Source organism: Uranotaenia lowii, chromosome 2 (genome assembly GCF_029784155.1).
Source record: "Uranotaenia lowii strain MFRU-FL chromosome 2, ASM2978415v1, whole genome shotgun sequence".
Lineage (NCBI taxonomy): Eukaryota > Metazoa > Arthropoda > Insecta > Diptera > Culicidae > Uranotaenia > Uranotaenia lowii.
The window spans coordinates 379200132-379219721 of NC_073692.1; the positions used below are offsets into that span (position 1 = coordinate 379200132).

The following is a 19590-nucleotide window of genomic DNA, read 5'->3' on the forward strand; positions in this document are numbered from 1 at the left end:
GATGTAGATATGGGCAAGGCTGCCGAAAAAAAATTCTGTGTTTTTAAGAAAAAAAAAATGAATTTCTGTGATTTTATCCACAAACTCTGTGATGGTTTTCTGTGATGCTATTTTTATTATTTTAATTGAAAATTCATGACAAATTGTGTCTTTTTTATATTTTAGTTTAGAAAAATTGATTAACATTAAAAATCTTATCATACCTTTCTTATTAAAAGCAAAAAATAAAAAAAATTATTGGCAAAAAAAAAAAAATTAAATTTCGGAAATGTATTCAAAAATCTTTGTTCTGTGACACAGAGTTTTGAAAATTATTTTTATCAACATTGGTAAATCTTTTGAAGAATTGATGATTTTGGAAGAAAAAAAACTGATTTCAAGAGATTCAACCTAACTTTCTCCAATTTCGTTCGAGTGGTGCTTTAGTTCAAATTTGCCCTGATATTCTGCGGTTTTTGGATGGGGAAATATGATATAAATTGCCCGATTTTTCCAGGTTTTTAAAAAAATCGACAAGATATGACTAGCCCGGATATGTACAGGTAAAATTTCGGAACGCCTATTTTACAGCCTTACGATTTTTTTTCATTGCCGACACAATTTAAGGATTTCGAATTTAAAAGAACTCAGTAAAGGCTTCAAATACTGAAAAAGGTAAAAAAAAATCTGAAAAACTGTCAAGCGGCTTAACTTTATCTACCATTTTAAAAGCTCGTATAGTTTCTTTTTTTTTTCTAAAAAAAATCAAGTTGAACCGTAATTTGAGAAATGCGTTTCTCCTTGTTTATAAAAATGTATAGTTGAGTATCGAGCCTGTAAGTAGTGCCTACCGAAAAGTGTTAGTGACAATTTCTCTTAGAAAATCACTCAAAGCTCCTCGCTTCTCATCAACCATCTATTATAGTGTTCTTTTCGGTGAATATTTAACAGTTAATTCAACAGTTTAAACTCATCTTAAGAGATTTTGTTGATAAAATTGGAATTTTTAATAGAATTTTCAACATATCAACATAGAGACAACCATCTTGATGAAAATTTCGTATAAGTTCAGAACAAAGTATACTTGTTTATGTTTTTAATCGAAAGTTAACACTAAAAGAGACCGTTTACAACAAAAAAGTGAAAATCACCCAAAAGCCAACTAAAGCGAGCAGAATCTTAGCTGACCTGCAGTTTATATCGAAAATACTATTTAAATATCATCTAAACCGAAATTTATTATCTTTTAAAATATTTTTTTTCAGAGATTTGTTTCAAGCTCTCATCATTTAAAGATAAATTCAGTAGTAATTTAGAATTTTATTTGAAAGTAAGGACAAATCAGGACATTTTACAGATAATTTTTCAACTATCAGGACAATTCAAGAATTTTTAAAAAAATTAGGATACCTGTCCAAGTCCCGTCGGTGAGCCGTGTTGTATCTTTTTCGAGAAGTTCATGATATACACGGCTTTTGTTCTATCTTTTTTTAAATCTCGAGAACGAGAAGAAAAGTTTTTGAGGCAGGGATTGTGAATGGATCAGGATTTGTCGAACTTTGCGAGATCGATCTTTTGAACTCAAATTTCCGATATTTTTGATCGATTCTTTAGCCTTGGAAATATTGATTAAATCGGTTTATTTTCGATCCGATCTTCCGATCTTTTGAAGTTTTCATTAATTTTTATCTTGAGATCTTGAGAATCAGTTTTGTGCAGAATTTTGATTCTTGTGCAATCCTGAAGACTCCTTTTCATTAGTGGTGCTTCCATGCCAATAAAATCCATACCGGCTTGATAGTTAGCGTTTTTCACTTCTATATTCTCTTGGAAAACCAAAACTTTCATCAAATACTCATGTAATTGAATGTTCCATAGAATGGTCACGAGAAAGCTTACTCAGCCTTGAATTAAAAGCATTTTACTTAGCTCAAGATTTAACTTCTTAACAATACTTTTAAGTATCATAGCTAGGTTGCAAAAATCACAGAGTTATCTTTAATTTCACAGATTTTTTTCAAATATTAGTCACAGAATGCATGTCAGAAATCACAGAATATTGACAATTTTCACAGAATTTACAGAATTTCTGCGTTTTGTACATACTTTAAAAATTAAGAATTTTGATATAATACTGTTATTGACGTATTATTAAATTTATGATGTAACTTATCTTTCTACAATGGGATTATCAAAATAAGATTAAATTTGTGAATATTTGACTTGATTTCTCAATAAATTTCACGACAACAGTATCAAAGAAAACCGTCAACAAATTTCGAGGTCGAATCATAGAATAACTGATTTTTGATAGTAAAAAACACAAAAAAATTTCGGCAACCTTGTCTTATAGTCATAACTCGGTAGAAAGCTGTTCAGCATTTAAATGAGACCACAATAAAAATGGTACCTATTTCTAGAAAAATATAGCAATCATTTTATGTGTTAATTTGAATTATAACATTTCTTATACAAATATTTAAGTGTTGCCTCTGCTCTTAATGAAAATTAAATTTGAAAAATTTGATGCTTGAAGAATTGAACTTAAGCCTTTAAATGATAGATGAACACGTTACTTTTGTGCCATGGCCTGTGGCTGAATTGATGGTATTTAAAACATCAGCATTAAAAAAAAATCTGTAGCCTTTTCAAAATAAGCATTTCACCAAATGAACCAACTTTAAATGGTTGAATTGCTTTCATCAGTAAAATTATAATCTTAGGACTTATTCCTATCTTGCGTATAATTTGAACTTGAAAGTTTGTCGTATGAAAAAATCCATATATTTATTCTGTTTTTGATATGAGGCCCATAGAGCCAAAGAGGTATAAGTGCAAAAATGGTCGATTTTGATTTAATAATGCCAAACGATTCTTCATTATTCCAACTATATTCGAAGATTTTTTCAAATTTTTGGGTTTTTTTTAAATGCATTTATAAGAATCATTAGAACTAAAGGATTTGGGTGAAAATTGCCAACACTTTTTTAAGCTTTCTTTTTATTATCCTACCGTTGTTTATGTCGATAAACTTAAAAATAAACTTTCGGCAACTATTTGAATGTTAGCAAGATCATTAAGTTAAGCATATGTTATATAGTTCTTTCCTCAGAACTGTCTGATGAACATTACAGGGGCATAAATTCAACGATCCACTTTACGGTTTATTAAAATTGTCAACAACTTCGTCTCATATATATCTTAAAATATGCAGCCCTCGCACACTCATCAGGCAGACAGATGCCAGGAAATGAAAGATTTCAAAACATATGACGATTCATCTTTCATGAGACGGGGAGCGCGTTTTTTAGTAAAAAGCTCTTTCCAACGGAAAATAAAACTGCTTCGAGACACATTGTGGCAAAGAAAAATTGGTCCATTTTCCGGATTTACCTTTCAACTCGCCGGCACCGGGACAGGACAACCGGAAGTTGCCTGGAAGAGCTTCAAGCTCCAAGCTGCCAAGCTGCTGTGCCAGAGCAAAATGTCGCCCAAGAAAATCACATAAGGAAACTTCCGTCAGACCAACCGAAAAGATGACAGGGACATACACATACAGCTTAGAAAAATAACTGTTCATGTCCCGGCCAGTTTGGTGACACCCGGAAACTTATCCTTGTGAAGGTCGTAAGGACTTGTTGATTTTTTTAAAGCTTTGAAATATGTTTAATATCGAAATCAAATTGAATCAAAGCAATCGAAAGATTCCTTTTAATTCAACCACGGTAAATGAAAAGTTCATATACCGGTATTTCGATAGCAACTTACTACCTTCTTCAGTGAGCGTTTTCGAAAACCAAGTAGGCTCACAACACAACAGAGTGAAATACCACTATTATTTTCATTTGGACGGGGATTTTAAGTTTTCTTTAATCTAGCCTCTGAAGGACCTGAAAAAATTCTTCAATTTTTATTCATCACAACGTCCTAATTCTTGGCACAGATTTTCTTCGAATAGCACATACCAGAAACTCTTATGATGGAAAGAGTTATTTTTGTAGCTTTTCTATAAGGAACCAGCGCAAGGAAAAAATGTCCGGGAAAAGATTTCGGACACAACAGAAGGAAACGGATTACAACGATTTTCGATAACAATAGGTATGATGGCATGTGAAGTGCTTGTAACATAAGAATTTCCGGAGCTTTTGAATCCTCCAGATGATAGAGGAGGTTATCTGCGCTTTGGTCTTGTTTGTAAACATAAGGCTGATATCCTAAATATTGTGAAAATTGTGTATACAGAACAGTACACACTTAGAAAAACAGTTGAAGGATAATGTCAAGCACTATACACAGAAAGAAATCCTTTCACATCGTTCATAATACAGAAGAAAAATTCAAATTGTTCAATAAACAATGTAATTCTTGAATCGATTCATAAGTTAAACAGAAAACAGTGTACACTTCTCCAAATATAATTTCGATAGATAAAACTATTTGACTTTTCTAAACAACAAACCTTCCTAAAAATGCAAAATAAAACTCATAAAATGCAGATTAAATTTGGCCGATAATATTCAAAGCGCAAAACGATACGCTCCAAACAAAGAAACTCGACACCAGAAAAAGAGAGTGAGATAGCCCAGGAAAAAAACTCTTAAAGTCTTATTGTGCAAATTGATTGCTTCTGAAATCCAGACAGCGGAATCGATCCCCAGGGAAAGTTTTCATATTCGAACGAATGTTGGTACGCCTCGACTACGCGACGATGCTTTCGCTTCAAGTTCAATCCCGTGAACTTGGCGACAGCACGATTTGAATGGGGAATGTGAAAATTTATTTTCTCTCTTTGCGCGTTTCAGCATGGCATTGGGTGGAGGATTTTCTGCCTTTTTTTATTGAATTATTTTTTCAAGTAAACACACGTTTTCAATATTATCACATTCATATGAAATGTTTAAATTGAATTCCGAAGGGGAAAAAATTGTGACAAATGTATAAATGTTTCGACAATTTATTGGATTAACATCAAAATATATTTATACGTTCGTCGCCAAACGTCATCCACTCCAAAAATGTCCTTCTTTGCAAAGCCAAAACATCAACAGGAAATATCGTTTTGGTTCCAAATTTCGGCAAAAGAATAGAGAAGAATAGGGGAGATGGCGGCATAATGGCCACCTTAAGGAAAACGCTTATTTAAATATAGAGAACAACTGTAATATGTAAATTACATCATTGTTTCGTGTTCAGACATTAAAATAGTCTATTGCCTAATTGGATGAAACTTGAAAAAGTAGATGAAAACGTTTAAAAATGCATTTCAAAAATTTTTGCCGTAAGCTGAAAATCAGTCACTGTAGAGGCATAATGAGAAACCCCCCGAGGCAGTATGAGCACCATTAATGAAGGTATAATGAGCGTTTTCTGCCGGGGATTCTAGCAGCAAATTCGACTCGATGAAGTCTACTGACTAATAGAGCTACAGCTTGACTTGTATCGTCTGACGATTTGGCCTATTGGTAAGATGTCGGAGAGGTAATCAGTAGACTCGAGTTCGATTCCTGGTTGAGGTGATTTTTTTTTCATTTATCATTCATGATCATGATTGCAGTAAACGGTGAAGCGTAGATTCATCAAACGAAGCAATAACAAAATAATCTAGGTCTGTTTGTAGAAATGAAAGAATTAACACATGCTCATACATTATGTTTCTGGTGTTTTGTTTGACGGATGATGCTTTGATGCTATTAGTCGTATAATGTAACAATAAAAAAATCAATCATGAATGGTATGTGCAAAAAAAAATCCCCTCGAACAGGAATCGAACTCAAAACTTCTGATTACCACTCCGACACCTTACCAATAGGCCAATTCGACAGACGAAACAAGCCAAGCTGTAGCTCTATTATTCAGTTGACTTCATCGAGTTGAATTCGCTGCTAGATTCCTCGGCATTGTTAGTGCTCTGTTCGCCTCTAGTGAACAAATTAAAGTAAAAAAAGCGTTTTAAAATTGATTAAAGTGAAAAATTAAAAAAAAATGTGATGTTGAAAATTGAGAAACAATGTGTAAATCATGTTGCAGTGCGTATATTTCAGATCAAGATGATTTAAAGGTCATAAATGCTTATTTAGTGCTGCTTAAAAAATTATAATATTTTCGTCACTTGAGAACCTAGCTGGTTATCTATATATATAAAAATGAATGTTTGTCTGTCTGTCTGTTCCCTATAGACTCGAAAACTACTGAACCGATCATCGTCAAAATTGGCATCTGAGGGTTTTTGAGGCCGGGGATGGTTTCTGTAATAGTCAAAACTCCATCCGACTTAAGGAAGGGGGGGCTTCCATACAAAATTTGTAGTTTTTCGAACCAAATTAAAGTCATGACATCCATTTTCTCGAGATTTTTTCTTCCTTTGGGCGGTTTGTTTTTCGTCTCCAAGGTCGAGGCGTCGAGCCAACGTCGCAAAAGGATAGCGACGGCATAGCATACTGATCAGTGGGAATATTTTGGCGCGTATTTCTCAACCAAGAATATTTTCAATGCATGGGGTGGCGATATGAAGCCTTGATGTGATTTTTTTCTACTTGATTCCTAGCTCATTTGTACAGCACATGGTTATAAATGACGCCTATATGAGACCCAGATTGATATTTTGTCGATCGAATAAAACATAGGTAAACATTTGTTTTGCCAAAATCTGAAATTGAAAAGTCATGGCATCCATTTTTATAGATTTTCTTTTATTTGAGGGGTTTGTTTTTCGTCTCTATGGTCAAGCAAACGTCGTCGCAAGTGGATAGTAAAGCATACTGTTCATTGATCGCTGGAAAAATTTAACAATCAGGCGCCTCTTGCTCAACCAAGTACCTATGTTTTTTATGCACGTGGGGGTGATATGCAACCTAGATGTCTTTTTTCCTTGCTTAATTGCACGTGTTAATAAATGACGCCTAGATGTGACACAGATTGATATTTTATCAATCGAATCAAAACCAATTGAAAGATTTGCAAAAATTCTTCCATATTTAGTTCGTGTTAATGTAGGTAGCGTTCGACTTTTCATTCAAGGAACATTAGAACATGTTCAAACGTTCAACTTTTTCTGTTAAAAAAAAATTAAAAATTATGTTTTCTTCTAGAAATTGTTACTTCGGCACAAAAACACAACTGAAACGAATTTAGAAATGAAACTGGGAGCTTTTTATTTTTAATAATTCTGAACAAACCATAGTACTTTTTTATTACATACCAATTCAAGTACGTACTTACGTACGTACTTGAAAAGTGTTTTTGTGTTACTTGGCTGCATAAAAGAGACTTTTGATCCGCTTCGTTTTTGAAAAGAGAGACTTTAGAACTGATATTTAACTGGATGCAAAATTTTTATGAGACATTTTTAGTATACCCTTAAAGTGTTAAAAACAATATTCCCTCCTGTCAACTTACACGGTGGGGCAAGGGCAAATGTCGAATTTTTAAGAAATTCATCTTCAAAATGATTCAATATGTTGGGAAGACCAGAACCAGTATTCTTAAATGTCTGTGTAAATGACCTTTGTCTTTCCCTTTGAACGGCATTCGTTAAAAGTGGAGTAAAAACATAATAATACTGCAGATATATCAGTGAAACTTGATAGACCAAAAAACAGGAATACGTATTAAATCCATTTTAAAGCCATTACACTGACGCATCTGTAATTAAGCTTTGCATTGACACTTGCCCAAATATACAGGACAAATGTAAACTTAATAGTTTGTTTTAGCCAGCATTTTTTAATATTTGACTTTCTGCATTTGAAATTTTTTTTGAATATTTAGATTTTTTGCCGTAGTAAATTAATTAAAAAAAAATTTGCACTGTATTTTATACATAACTAATTTAAAATATTTTTCATTACCATGATAAGTGCTGTTTTGGAAAACTTCAAGCTATAATGTCTCATGTCCACGAGTTTGGAATATGGCAAAACATTTTTTTAACTTAATTTTGGCGCGAAAAGGATAGATATTTAAACTGCTTCGTAGGCGGGGATGGTGTAAAAAGCTGTTTGAAAATGGTTATTAAAAATCCTCTTCATCGTTTTTTTTTCAAATTTCTATAGCTTATTTTTCAACTCCAAAAAATACCCCAAACGCTCTCTAAAATCTAAATTGGAATAAATTTTTACAAATTACACTTATTTTCAGAAGGTGTAGCAAAGCACAACGGGTCAGCTAGTTATTTAATATTTCTGTAAAGATGAAAAGAATATTTCTTTTTTGGTGAAAAATTAATACTATGGGTAGTACAAAACAAGTCCTTATGAAAATTTGTTTAAGAAAATACGTACTTATATAGAAAAAGGAGTGCTCATTATGCCCTTATCTCCCCTATATCCGAGAATAATCCGGGATTATTTTGAATAAAAAAAAAATCTTTTAGTTGGTTTCTTTACTTTTAAATTTAGACATTTTATGCGTCACCCGCTCTTGGCAACGATCGAGTTAAAATGATGGTTACACTCCGTACGCGTCTGTTCTCCATATCAGGGGCGGCGTGCGTGTTACAACATCGTGAATGTTGGTTAATCGCCGCGATGTATTGTTGTTGAATTTAACGACGTTTTTCGGCGAGTTTTACAAACTAAAAACGGTTTTTCACCAGTTGTACAGACGTTCCGAGCTACTTTGGCATTCGCTCTTCTTCAGTGGTCACTTAAATATACTTTAAATTACAGTTTAATACTTCAATTACAATTTTTGATTTCAAACTTAGTAAGTTTGAATGCATGACTTTGTTGAATATTTCAAGTTTGTTAAATGTGATACTGCAGAGCTATGTTAAAAAGATTACCGAAAATAGTGCTTTTCCACGCCGAATTTTACAAATACCGGGCCACATCGGGCAGCAGATTAAAATCAAAGATTTCGTCTACAAGATACAGGTTTAATCGTCTGTATCCACTTGTATCCACGCGAGATACATCAATTTTACTTTTCCATGTTTGCATTAAGGGGGGGGGTAGGGTCTAACGGGTATAAAAAAAACACCATTTTCACGATTTTTTTCTAGAGCTATCGTTCAAACAAATGTATTAAAATTTTTTGCATTATACAAAGCATTGTTAAAAGAACATTTAGTATTTTTTTCGTAGAAAAATATTGAAAAATGAGCCGGTGACGGAGCATTTTCGAGGATGCCTTTTAGAAAACACTGTTTTGCGGTGGACACTGTATCTCAGCACAGAATCATCTGAAGTCAAAAAATCAGAGCAAAATATTTTTAATAGATGTTTTTCTGGACCCCAACGTTTTTATTTAACTTAAAAATATTTTTATGAAATTTTTGTGGCTGTTTGAAGTGAAAACTACGATTTTTCACTTAAAAATCCGCCATTTTTCACCTCTAAAATCTCCCCAAAGTAAAAAAATCAAAAAAGAAAAACGTTGGGGTCTGGTATTTTATATGTAGAAAATATGTTCCAAATTTGAAAAAGAATCGGATAAGTAGTTTTCAAATGACGATGTCCACGGACTTTAAAAATGTGCTTTCGAGAAAAACGCGTTTGAAGTTTCTGCTCTTGCTTTCTTGCAGTATTAGATAGGAGGAGATAAAGGCCTATAACTTCTACAGTTTTGCTTCAATTGACTTGAAAATTTGACACAACATTCTTGAAATGTTTTACAATAAGAAAATAAAAAAAATAAAAAATCGATTTTTTGAAAGTGTTAGACCCTACCCCCCCCCCTTAAAAACAACGATTTCTTTGAAACCATAGCGCAATCTACTGCGTGTGTTTTCATCTAGATTTTCCAGCGTGATGTTAGAAGTTTTATAGCAAAGGTTTGGAAGCGTATTGGAGCCGTGCTGTCTATGTCCAGCAAGTAAATGCGCTAAGGTTTCATAGAAATCTTTGTTTTTAATGCCAACATGGAAAAGTAAAATTACGAGCGGATACGAACGAGAAGGAGTTAATATCGTTGGAAGAACTGCGCGACAACGCCTAATCCCTTCAACTGGAAAAGGCTCCGGGTCCAGATGGTATCCCGAACATTGCAGTTAAGGCCGCGATTATGGAATTTCCCGAAATGTTCCGATCGTCACTGCAAATTTGTATAGAGGAAAGGATGTTTCCAGATATTTGGAAACGGCAGAAGCTGGTTCTGCTGCCCAAACCAGGAAAGCCGATGGGTTCCCCAATGGATTATAGCCATTGGGGAACCCATCGGCATACAGACCTATATGCCTACTGGATACGGTTGGAAAGATTCTGGAAAAGGTGATCTTGAATCGTATCCAGCGGTACACCGAGGCCGAAGGCGGATTGTCCAAGAATCAATTCGACTTTCGAAAAGGGCGTTGCACCGTCGACGCCATTCGAACTGTCATCTCAACGGCTGATAAAGCCAGACTCAAGAAGAGAAGAGGGGACCGTTTTTGTGCGGTAGTAACATTGGACGTGCGTAACGCCTTCAGTAGTGTCAGCTGGGCAGCGATTGCTTCTTCGCTTATAAAAATGAGGATACCGAAATATCTCTGCAAATTACTGGAAAGTTATTTCCGCAAGCTTCTATACAAGACGAGCGAAGGATTTCAGGAAATGGATGTTACAGCTGGAGTGCCGCAAGGGTCGATAATGGGCCCGGTTCTGTGGAATATTACGTAAGATGAGGTGCTGACATTGAGCCTGCCAGAGGGAGTAAAGTTGGTTGGTTTCGCGGACGACGTCGTGCTACTAGCGACGGGTTACTCTACAGAAATCGTCCAGCTAAGAGCTTCAGAGGCTGTAGATGCGGTAGAGAGCTGGATGCACTCCAAAAGTTTGCAGTTGGCTCACCACAAAACCGAGATGGTCCTGATATCAAACCTGATTTCACCGCAATCAGGCAGGATTATAGTTGGATCATGCACTATCGAATAAAAGTGTGAGCCTAAATATTTGGGTGTGATGATTGACGACCGGCTCAGCTTTAAAAACCATGTTGAGTATGTGTGCAAGAAGGCGGCAACAGCAACGGCCGCACTCACGAGGATAATGGCGAACAACTCGGAGATCCGAAGTAGTCAGCGAAGGATAATTTCGAGTGTAGTTTCGTCAATCCTTCGGCATGGAGAGGCGGCCTGGAAATCTGGTCTTAACATCCAGTGTAACCAGCAAAAACTGAACAGTGTACAGAGGCGAATGAATTTGCGGGTCATCAGTGCATACCGCACCGTTTCGTCGGAGGCTGCATGCGTTGCTGCGAGAGTCATGCCCATCTCGGTTTTGTTGGCGGAGGGCTCCTATTGCTACAAAAATAGAGGCACGCAAAACGTGAGAACACGAGCCAGAGATGCTCCATGGCCAACTGGCAGCAGCTGTGGGATAGCTCAGATAGAGGAAGGTGGACCCTTTGTTTGATCCCAAACATCAAAGAGTGGATGGAGATAAAGCATGGCGAAGTGGATTTCTACATGACGCAATTCCTGACTGGTCATGGATGCTTCATGAAGGATCACCACAGGTTCGGACATGCGGCCTCGCCGGTCTGCCTAACAAAAGGTGACGTGGACGAGACACCCGAACACGTGGTATTCTATTGTCCAAGATTTGAAGAGGAACTTGCCAACATATTCGCAGCCTGCGGACCAGAAACGACAGCGGACAACATGTTGCAGAAGATGTGTGATGACATCAACACATGGCAGGCAGTCAGGGTGTGTCGGAGTGTTACTTCCGTAACCGCCAACTACAGTATATGACCAGCGAGGGATTGGAAACAGTGAGATTCTCGGCAGGTGTTCCACAAGGATCAATAATTGGCCCGGTATTGTAGAACATTGTCTACGACGAACTGCTGAGACTGCGTCTCCCCACGGGAGTGAGACTTGTGGGATTCGCCGACGACGTGGTTCTCCTGGCGTGGGCCCATCAACCGAAGAGGTCCAGCTACTCGCCACAGTAGCTATTGAGAGGGTGGAAAGTTGGATGCGCTCCAAGAGCTTGCGTCTAGCTCACCACAAGACCGAGATGGTGCTGATCACCAACCTGATCTCAGCACAATCAGGGACGATTGCAGCTAGACCATGCGCAATCGAATCCAAGCGTGCGATCAAGTACCTATGAGTGATGATCGACGACCGGCTGAGCTTCACGGCCCATGTCGACTACGCCTGTAAAAGAGCGGCAATGGCGACAGCAGCCCTCTCACGGGCCATGTCGAATAACTCGGCGTTCCGCTGCAGCAGAAGGAGGGTCCTGGCGAGGAATTATGGCCAGAGGCCCCGGTGGACTTCATGGCGTAGGGGTTCTTAGTATCATGAGTCGTCCAATTGCACCCATGGACCCAGAGCAGCATACTGGGGGGACTCGGTCGCTCGCCGTGCCTTGGAATGCAATCCGTAAAGAGGATTTTCCACCTGGGTGATCAACTAATAAAAAAAACATACATAAATACATACATACATACATAAGCTTTAAGTTCGTTTAGGTCGTTAAGGTCCAATAACACTCTACTCAGATGGCTCCGGTCAAATCCAAAGGCAGATTTGAATTTCTTATTTTTTTTAGTTACCACCACCACCACCGCCAATTACTCCAGGCTCTAAAACCAGCAGCTTCGATTTTTTATTAGATTTGTTCATTGGACGGTTTATATGGACGGCCCTCTTCAAAAGGGACCGCCTTCAAATAGTATTGCATTTGAGCTAGAAGTTCTTATGAAAAAAGGTTCGATTCCAAATATTAGCTACCAAGATTACGTGGTGGTTGAGCCATTGGAAGGCTTTTAAGAGGTGCAAATGATTTTTTAAAAATTTGTATGTCACTTTTTTCGAGCACTTGAACTTAAGGAAATTGTTGACCAAGTCTGTTTGAGTACAAAAGACAAAAAAAAATTGAACGAATTCGGTTGAAATGACCAAAATACGGCATAAAAACCAAAATCATGTGCTTAGCTGTTTAAAGATTGGCAAATCACCCTACAATCAAATTTTCTGTTCACTTGAGCTCCATTTTGTTCATTTGGATTTGATTTCGAGATAATGAATTTGATTCCATAGTCGTAACACTCTTTTAAAAATAAATGGATTGAAATTATTTTTCTAAAACTTTGTATCCAAATCCGTATTTTTGGTTTTTACGTACGTTTTTGAGCCTAATATAAATGCTGCTACGAAAATAAGTTCAGGTATTCAAATCTGAAAACATGTTTATGAACAAATCTGATGTTCTGAGTTCGTCTGGGTACATCTTCGTACCTGAAAATTATCAAATTTTCAAAGGAGATGTTTAAGAAATCTGTGACCGCGTCTCGGGGAATCTGTGAAAATACACTGTTCTCCATAGTTTTTCAACGCGTTTTGAACTGCTCCGACACTCACACCTTCTTCCTCAGCTTGTTTTCTGATTGAAAGACCACTCACAGTGCCCCCATGTGCATAATCCGTTTTTTCTACTCGGTAGAAAGGCAACGCATTCTCAGATTTCTTCGCAAAACACGACAAAAATTTACAACACTTACTACCATGGGTGGCAAAACTCCTCAGATCGGCTTGTCCAGTGGAAGAGAGTGCAATTTTTTTCGTCTGCTCCCCCAATCGGTGCGGGGAGAGATAAATCGCACTGAAATGAAGAGTGAGATTGTCAACACATAAGAGTGAGCGAGAGCTGTGTGGTGGCGGCTTATAGAATACTACCACTGGGATACTGGTCCACGTCGTAGAAGGCGACTTATCCAGTACTTCCCATATGCGTTAGTCATTCTTCAAATGCGACTATCACATTGGGAGGGGGGGAAACTTGGCTTGGAATTTTGAAGTTCTAAGCCAAGTTTTCTTCAGGGAGGATTCACCAATTGTGCTTATTGCTATTAATGCACATGCACGAGTTGTATTCTCCTAAATTTTGTAAACACCCGCTTCAAGGTGGTTCTGTGCCTGTGGGCCCCAAAGTGGGGGTAGGAGGGTGTATAATAATCCTACCTTAAGCAGAACGTTGTTAAGGCCTGCACTATAGCCAGGCACTGGTGCAAAGGGCTGTATTTTTCCTGGCAACTCGTGGGATTCAGATTATACACACGATTTTTAAATTTTCATCCTGTATGGGATACCCCGCTTCATGCGTTGATATGAAGGTGCAGTGGTTCTTGTGTGTGATGGAAATATGTGTGGAATTCTTTGATAGAAATGCTTTCTATTAAGGTTGCACAGATAAATCTGCAGCACAAAAGAACCGCTACACTTAACTTATGTCGTTTAATCGTTAATGGAACTGCATCAATCGCCTTGGTCCAAGAACCCTATTTCCGAAATGGAAGTTTTTACTTAGGGAATTTGCTCAAACCAAACTTTACTGTGTTCAGTGTAATTGGAATGACTAATGCCCGAATAATGCCTCGTGCATGTATATTGATAAACAATTCTTTAAATGTTACACTTATACCCAATCTAACAACAAGAGATATTTGCGTCGTTCAGGTTTCGCTGCCTGATAGAAAATACGTCTACTGTTCAGCATACTTACCATATGAACAATCATCCCCTACGGATGATTTAAAAAATGTCATTTCATTCTGTGAATCACAAAATACACCTCTTGTAATAGGCTGTGATGCCAATGCTCATCATTTTGTATGGGGTAGCTCAGATATCAATCTAAGAGGCTCAAATTTAATGGAATATTTAAGCAGCACTGATTTAGAAATTCTAAATGTAGGAAATAAACCAACTTTTGTTAGGTGTGACAGAGAAGAGGTGATTGACATCACACTTTGTTCTAGAACAATTTCTCAGGAAATTTCAAATTGGCATGTGCCTAACGAAGAATCGATTTCTGACCACAGGTTTATCTATTTTGAACACTCAGGTGAATTTTTAGAAACAATTACATTCAGAAACCCAAGAACAACTAATTGGGACCTATATTTGGAGCATCTTGCTACTAAATTTCATGGATATACACCTGAAATTACTACTCCTCTTGAGTTGGATGAAGTGGTTGCAAAAATCACCGAAATTATTTTGAATTCTTATGAAGAAGCATGTCCCTTACGCACGTTGAAATTCAACAAAAACAGTACACCATGGTGGAACTCAAATCTTAGTAAATTACGAAAGAACTGCAGACGCTCTTGGAACCGAAGGCGCACGGAAGGTTTTGATGCTTTCAAGTTGGCTCGCCGAGCTTACCGGAAAGCAACAAGAGCTGCCGAGCGCTCAAGTTGGCAGAGCTATTGCACCAACATTTCAGGCTTGCAGGAAGCAAGTAGGTTCAATAAAGTCTTAGCGAAATCAAAAGATTATCAGGTTTCATACCTTAAAACCCCTAGTGGTGATTATACATCAAACGACGAAGAAACATTAAGTTGTCTATTCAATACTCATTTTCCAGGTTGTATTGATCAAGATTCATCGATAGAGCCTGAGTTCTTTTCTGGAAGTCTAGATTCCTGGCATTTTGCTCGGAAAATAGTTACTACAGAATCGATTAAATGGGCAATCGACGGTTTTGCTCAATACAAATCTCCTGGAAGCGACGGTTTATTTCCAGTTTTGCTACAAAAAGGTTTCAATCATTTCAAACACATATTAAGAAAAATAATGATAAGCAGTTTTGCTCATGGATATATTCCTAAACTTTGGCGGCAGATAGCCGTGAAATTCATCCCTAAAGGGGGACGATCATCATACGACGAAGCCAAAAGCTTTAGTCCTATTAGTCTAAGTTCATTTCTATTAAAAGCACTTGAACGTTTAATTGATCATCATATCAGGCAAGAATGCCTTGTCCAACATCCGCTTAATGCGACACAACATGCATACCAAACAGGAAAATCAACATTAACTCTTCTGCACAACGTAGTACATAATATTGAAAATAGTTTTTCACAGAAAGAATCATGTCTAGGAGCGTTTCTAGACATAGAAGGAGCATTTGATAATGTCTCGTTTACATCAATAATGGATGCGGCACTACTTCATGGAGTGCCTAGTGTTATAACTAACTGGATTAGCGCAATGCTAAGTAACAGGAATCTTCATTCGTCTTTAAGACAGGCTTCAATAACAAAAGTTAGCACACGTGGTTGCCCACAGGGAGGTGTACTATCACCTCTTTTGTGGAACCTAGTTGCAGACGGCTTGTTGAGAAAACTCAATGACCGTGGAATACCAACCTATGGATTCGCAGATGATTATCTTCTGCTGGTAAGAGGTTTGTGCATAAGCACATTATTTGATATAATGCAACAAGCTCTGCGCTCTGTTGAACGATGGTGTTCTCATGTAGAACTGTCAGTTAATCCTCTAAAAACTAATATTGTATTATTTACTAAAAAACGTATCACCCGCGGGGTGCGCCCTCTGCTGTTTTATGGTTCTGAAATCACCGTGTCTAATCAAGTTAAATATTTGGGTGTCATTCTTGACTCCAAATTAAACTGGTCTGATCACATCGAATTCAGAATCAAAAAAGCATGCATGGCCTTCGGACAATGCCGACGTGCAATCGGGAAAAACTGGGGACTCAAACCCAAACATATTCACTGGATTTACTCCACAATAGTAAGACCAATTTTGGCCTATGGTTGTCTAGTGTGGTGGCAGAAAGGAGAAGTTGCAACAGTTCGGACTAAACTAAATCACCTTCAAAGAATGTGTCTTTTGGGGATGTCCGGATCGTTCACAACAACTCCTACTGCAGCACTAGAAGCTCTGTTTTCTATCAAACCTCTACACTTGTTCCTAAAACAGGAAGCCTTTTCATGTGCTTTTCGTCTACAGGCAGTTGGTCTCTGGCTGTCAGGAAATATCGAAAGATCATCGAGTCACACAAATGTGTGGCCTGAATTAGTTAGATTAAACAAGTTTAATTTAGCGCCAAACGATTTAACACTCTCGAGTAGTTTTCTCTATATGGGGTTTAAGGTCAAATTTCCTTCTCCTCAAGAATGGTTATCAGGTTTCATAGAGGACCAAATGTCCTCTCATATTGTATTCTATACTGACGGTTCATTATCAAACGGCCGTGCAGGTGCAGGAATTTACTGTCACGAGTTGAACATAGAACATGCTCAACCTCTAGGAAAATATTGTACAGTCTTTCAGGCTGAGCTATATGCTATTATGTATGGAGTGCAAATTGCACTTCAAAAGAAAATTATGTTCAGAACAATTTATTTCTGTTCAGATAGCCAAGCAGCTATCAAATCACTTAGTGCTTCCAGTTCTAGATCAAAACTGGTAATCGCATGCCGGAAAGCAATCGAAGAACTTGCTGAAGGCAATGGATTAAACCTTCTATGGGTACCCGGACATAAGGGAATTTTTGGAAACGAATGCGCCGACGAACTCGCTAGAGCTGGGTCGGAAAAGGAATTTTACGGACCAGAGCCGGCTGTCCCAATATCGCCATGTTGGTTCAGAAACCAAATTCAAATTTGGTCCTCTAACCAGCATAAACGTTACTGGGAAGAGTTGGACACGTGTCGCCAAACTAAATTATTTTTAGAAAAACCATCTCCAATCATATCGAGTTACTTGTTAACTTTAAGTAAATCTCATTGCAGCATCCTGACCAGAGCACTCTCCGGTCATTGTAAACTCAACTATCACATGAACAACATTCAGCGTGCTGAATCTCCAGTATGTGGTAGTTGTGAATCAGATGTGGAAGATCCCTTCCATCTTATATGTAACTGTCCCTCATTTGCCAGACTACGTTTTCGTACTCTGGGATCTTACGCTATAAGCGAATCTGAGTTTAAGAAATTAAACTTAAAAAACATTCTATCATTCCTTACCGAATGTAGAAAAGAGCTTTAATGCTAATAATCCCTAATGGAAAGGCTTTATGCCATCTTAAATAGATTGAATTTATTTCTTCCTTTATAGGTTTTTCAGGTTTCTCAGGTAAATGATGAAATCTTGGATAAAAAAAGGCTAGGCACAATTTTCCCGTATGTTTGGATAACGTGCCGCTATTAAGCCTACCCCCATTCTGATACCTGATACCTGAAGGCAACGCATTCTCAGATTTCTTCGCAAAACACGACAAAAATTTACAACACTTACTTACTACACTTGAAGGTAAACAACAGTTCGCTGCCAAAATTGGGTTGAACACTACACGATTTTTGAAATGACGGTTATCATATGGTGTATTTATAAACAGATAAAACGGAACAGAACAAGAAACGGTTATAAACGGAACAGTAATTAGGACAAAAACTACGTGCTCCCAAAGTGGTGCAGAACTCCGAGTGCTACCACGATCTTTTAGATTGTTCTTTATTAGGAGTCCTCTTTCTTCAGCAAACTCAACAATAAAGGTTGGTTCTGACTTTCTTCCATTCCAAATTTTAAAGAAGTTGTAGGTTTTTCATATACTAACGTGGCTTAAATTTTTATCCAAACAAAAAGTTTCCCAGTTTGATTGGCAGAATCAACCAAAAAAATCGTCTTCCACTTACCATTAACGTGCAGGTAGTAGATGATGACTTTGGGCGGATGCGTCGATATCTGACACTCGTATACGCCCTCGTCATTCTTGTTGACCGCAGCGATCTTCAGCCTCCAATTATTCGGGTACTGGAACTCAACCGTATATCTGGGGTCACCCGAATAGGTCTGCTTCCCCACCGTCAGCAACTGGAGATCCGTTTCCCCGTGCTTCCGCAGAACCCACGACACCTGGTTTGGGGGAATTCAAAAGAATTCGAGGAGAGGGAGAAAAAAATCTGTCATTCAAGAACACAGCTGCTAGTTAAGAATGAAAAAAAAAAAAATAGAAGGTGGGTCTGCGTTCCGACAAGACGGCCATTTGTTACAGATTTAATTACATTTCAACAGGGAGGGCTTTACGTTAGGCCAAGGGTCAGCAGCCATTGTTGAGGGGTTGATCCGGGAATCTTTTTTTTCTCTTTTCTGAATTACCATTCATTGTTGGAAGGTGCCGGAAAGTTGGTTTCTTTAGACGCCCCCAATTCAAAAGAGGCAAATTGAGCTGAAAAAAGGTCCAGTTTTTTTTGGTTTGACCCGGTGAGTTTTTACGTTATTCTATTGGACGACAAAAAAAAATCAGCGAGGACCGTTCTCATTCTCGGTTTTCATTCGAAACAAGGGCTGGCTGTCTTCTCAGTTTTCGCAAAGTTTACCTTTTTCCGTGTGACGACTTTTTATTTGCTCTGTACAAGGTTCTATATGCTTACCGTTTTATCTAGCAGCAAACTTATCCTACAGCTTAGAAATAAATCATCGCCATTTTGCACCGTGATGTTCGTGACGTTATCCGTCTCGAAGTGAGGACCATACCTGGGAAAGAAAAGGGGAAAACAACGAAAGGATTATTAGCTTTAGAATAAAATCAAGAAAGAAGCCTGGACGCTTCCATTATTTGAGAAGTCACTCAGCAATTAACGACGTTAATTAGGGCTTTTATGTTAAAATGAAATGAAAAAAATCAAAAATATTGCATAAATTAATCCAAAAAACAAAAAAATTCTCGAATTCTTGAAACGTGAAATTCATCGTTTCTGTCATTTTTGTAATTTTGTCAATTTTGTCATTTTTGTAAGTTTTGTAATTTTTGTAATTTTTGTTATTTGTTATTTTTGTTATTTTGGTAATTTTTGTAATTTTTATAATTTTTGTAATTTTTGTAATTTTTGTAATTTTTGTAATTTTTGTAATTTTTGTAATTTTTG

General features: G+C 37.4%; 1 protein-coding gene across 1 annotated transcript in view; it reads right to left on the reverse strand.

Annotated features, from left to right (window-relative positions):
• The window catches only part of LOC129742128 (uncharacterized), a 320969-nt gene that overhangs the window by 181294 nt on the left and 120085 nt on the right, over nucleotides 1–19590 (reverse strand). Inside the window, exons 3-4 of the mRNA XM_055733972.1 lie at nucleotides 19096–19198; nucleotides 18358–18577 (exon numbers count right to left, since the gene is read on the reverse strand). Coding sequence (XP_055589947.1) covers nucleotides 18358–18577; nucleotides 19096–19198 — 323 coding nt within the window. The remainder of the gene's footprint in view (nucleotides 1–18357; nucleotides 18578–19095; nucleotides 19199–19590) is intronic.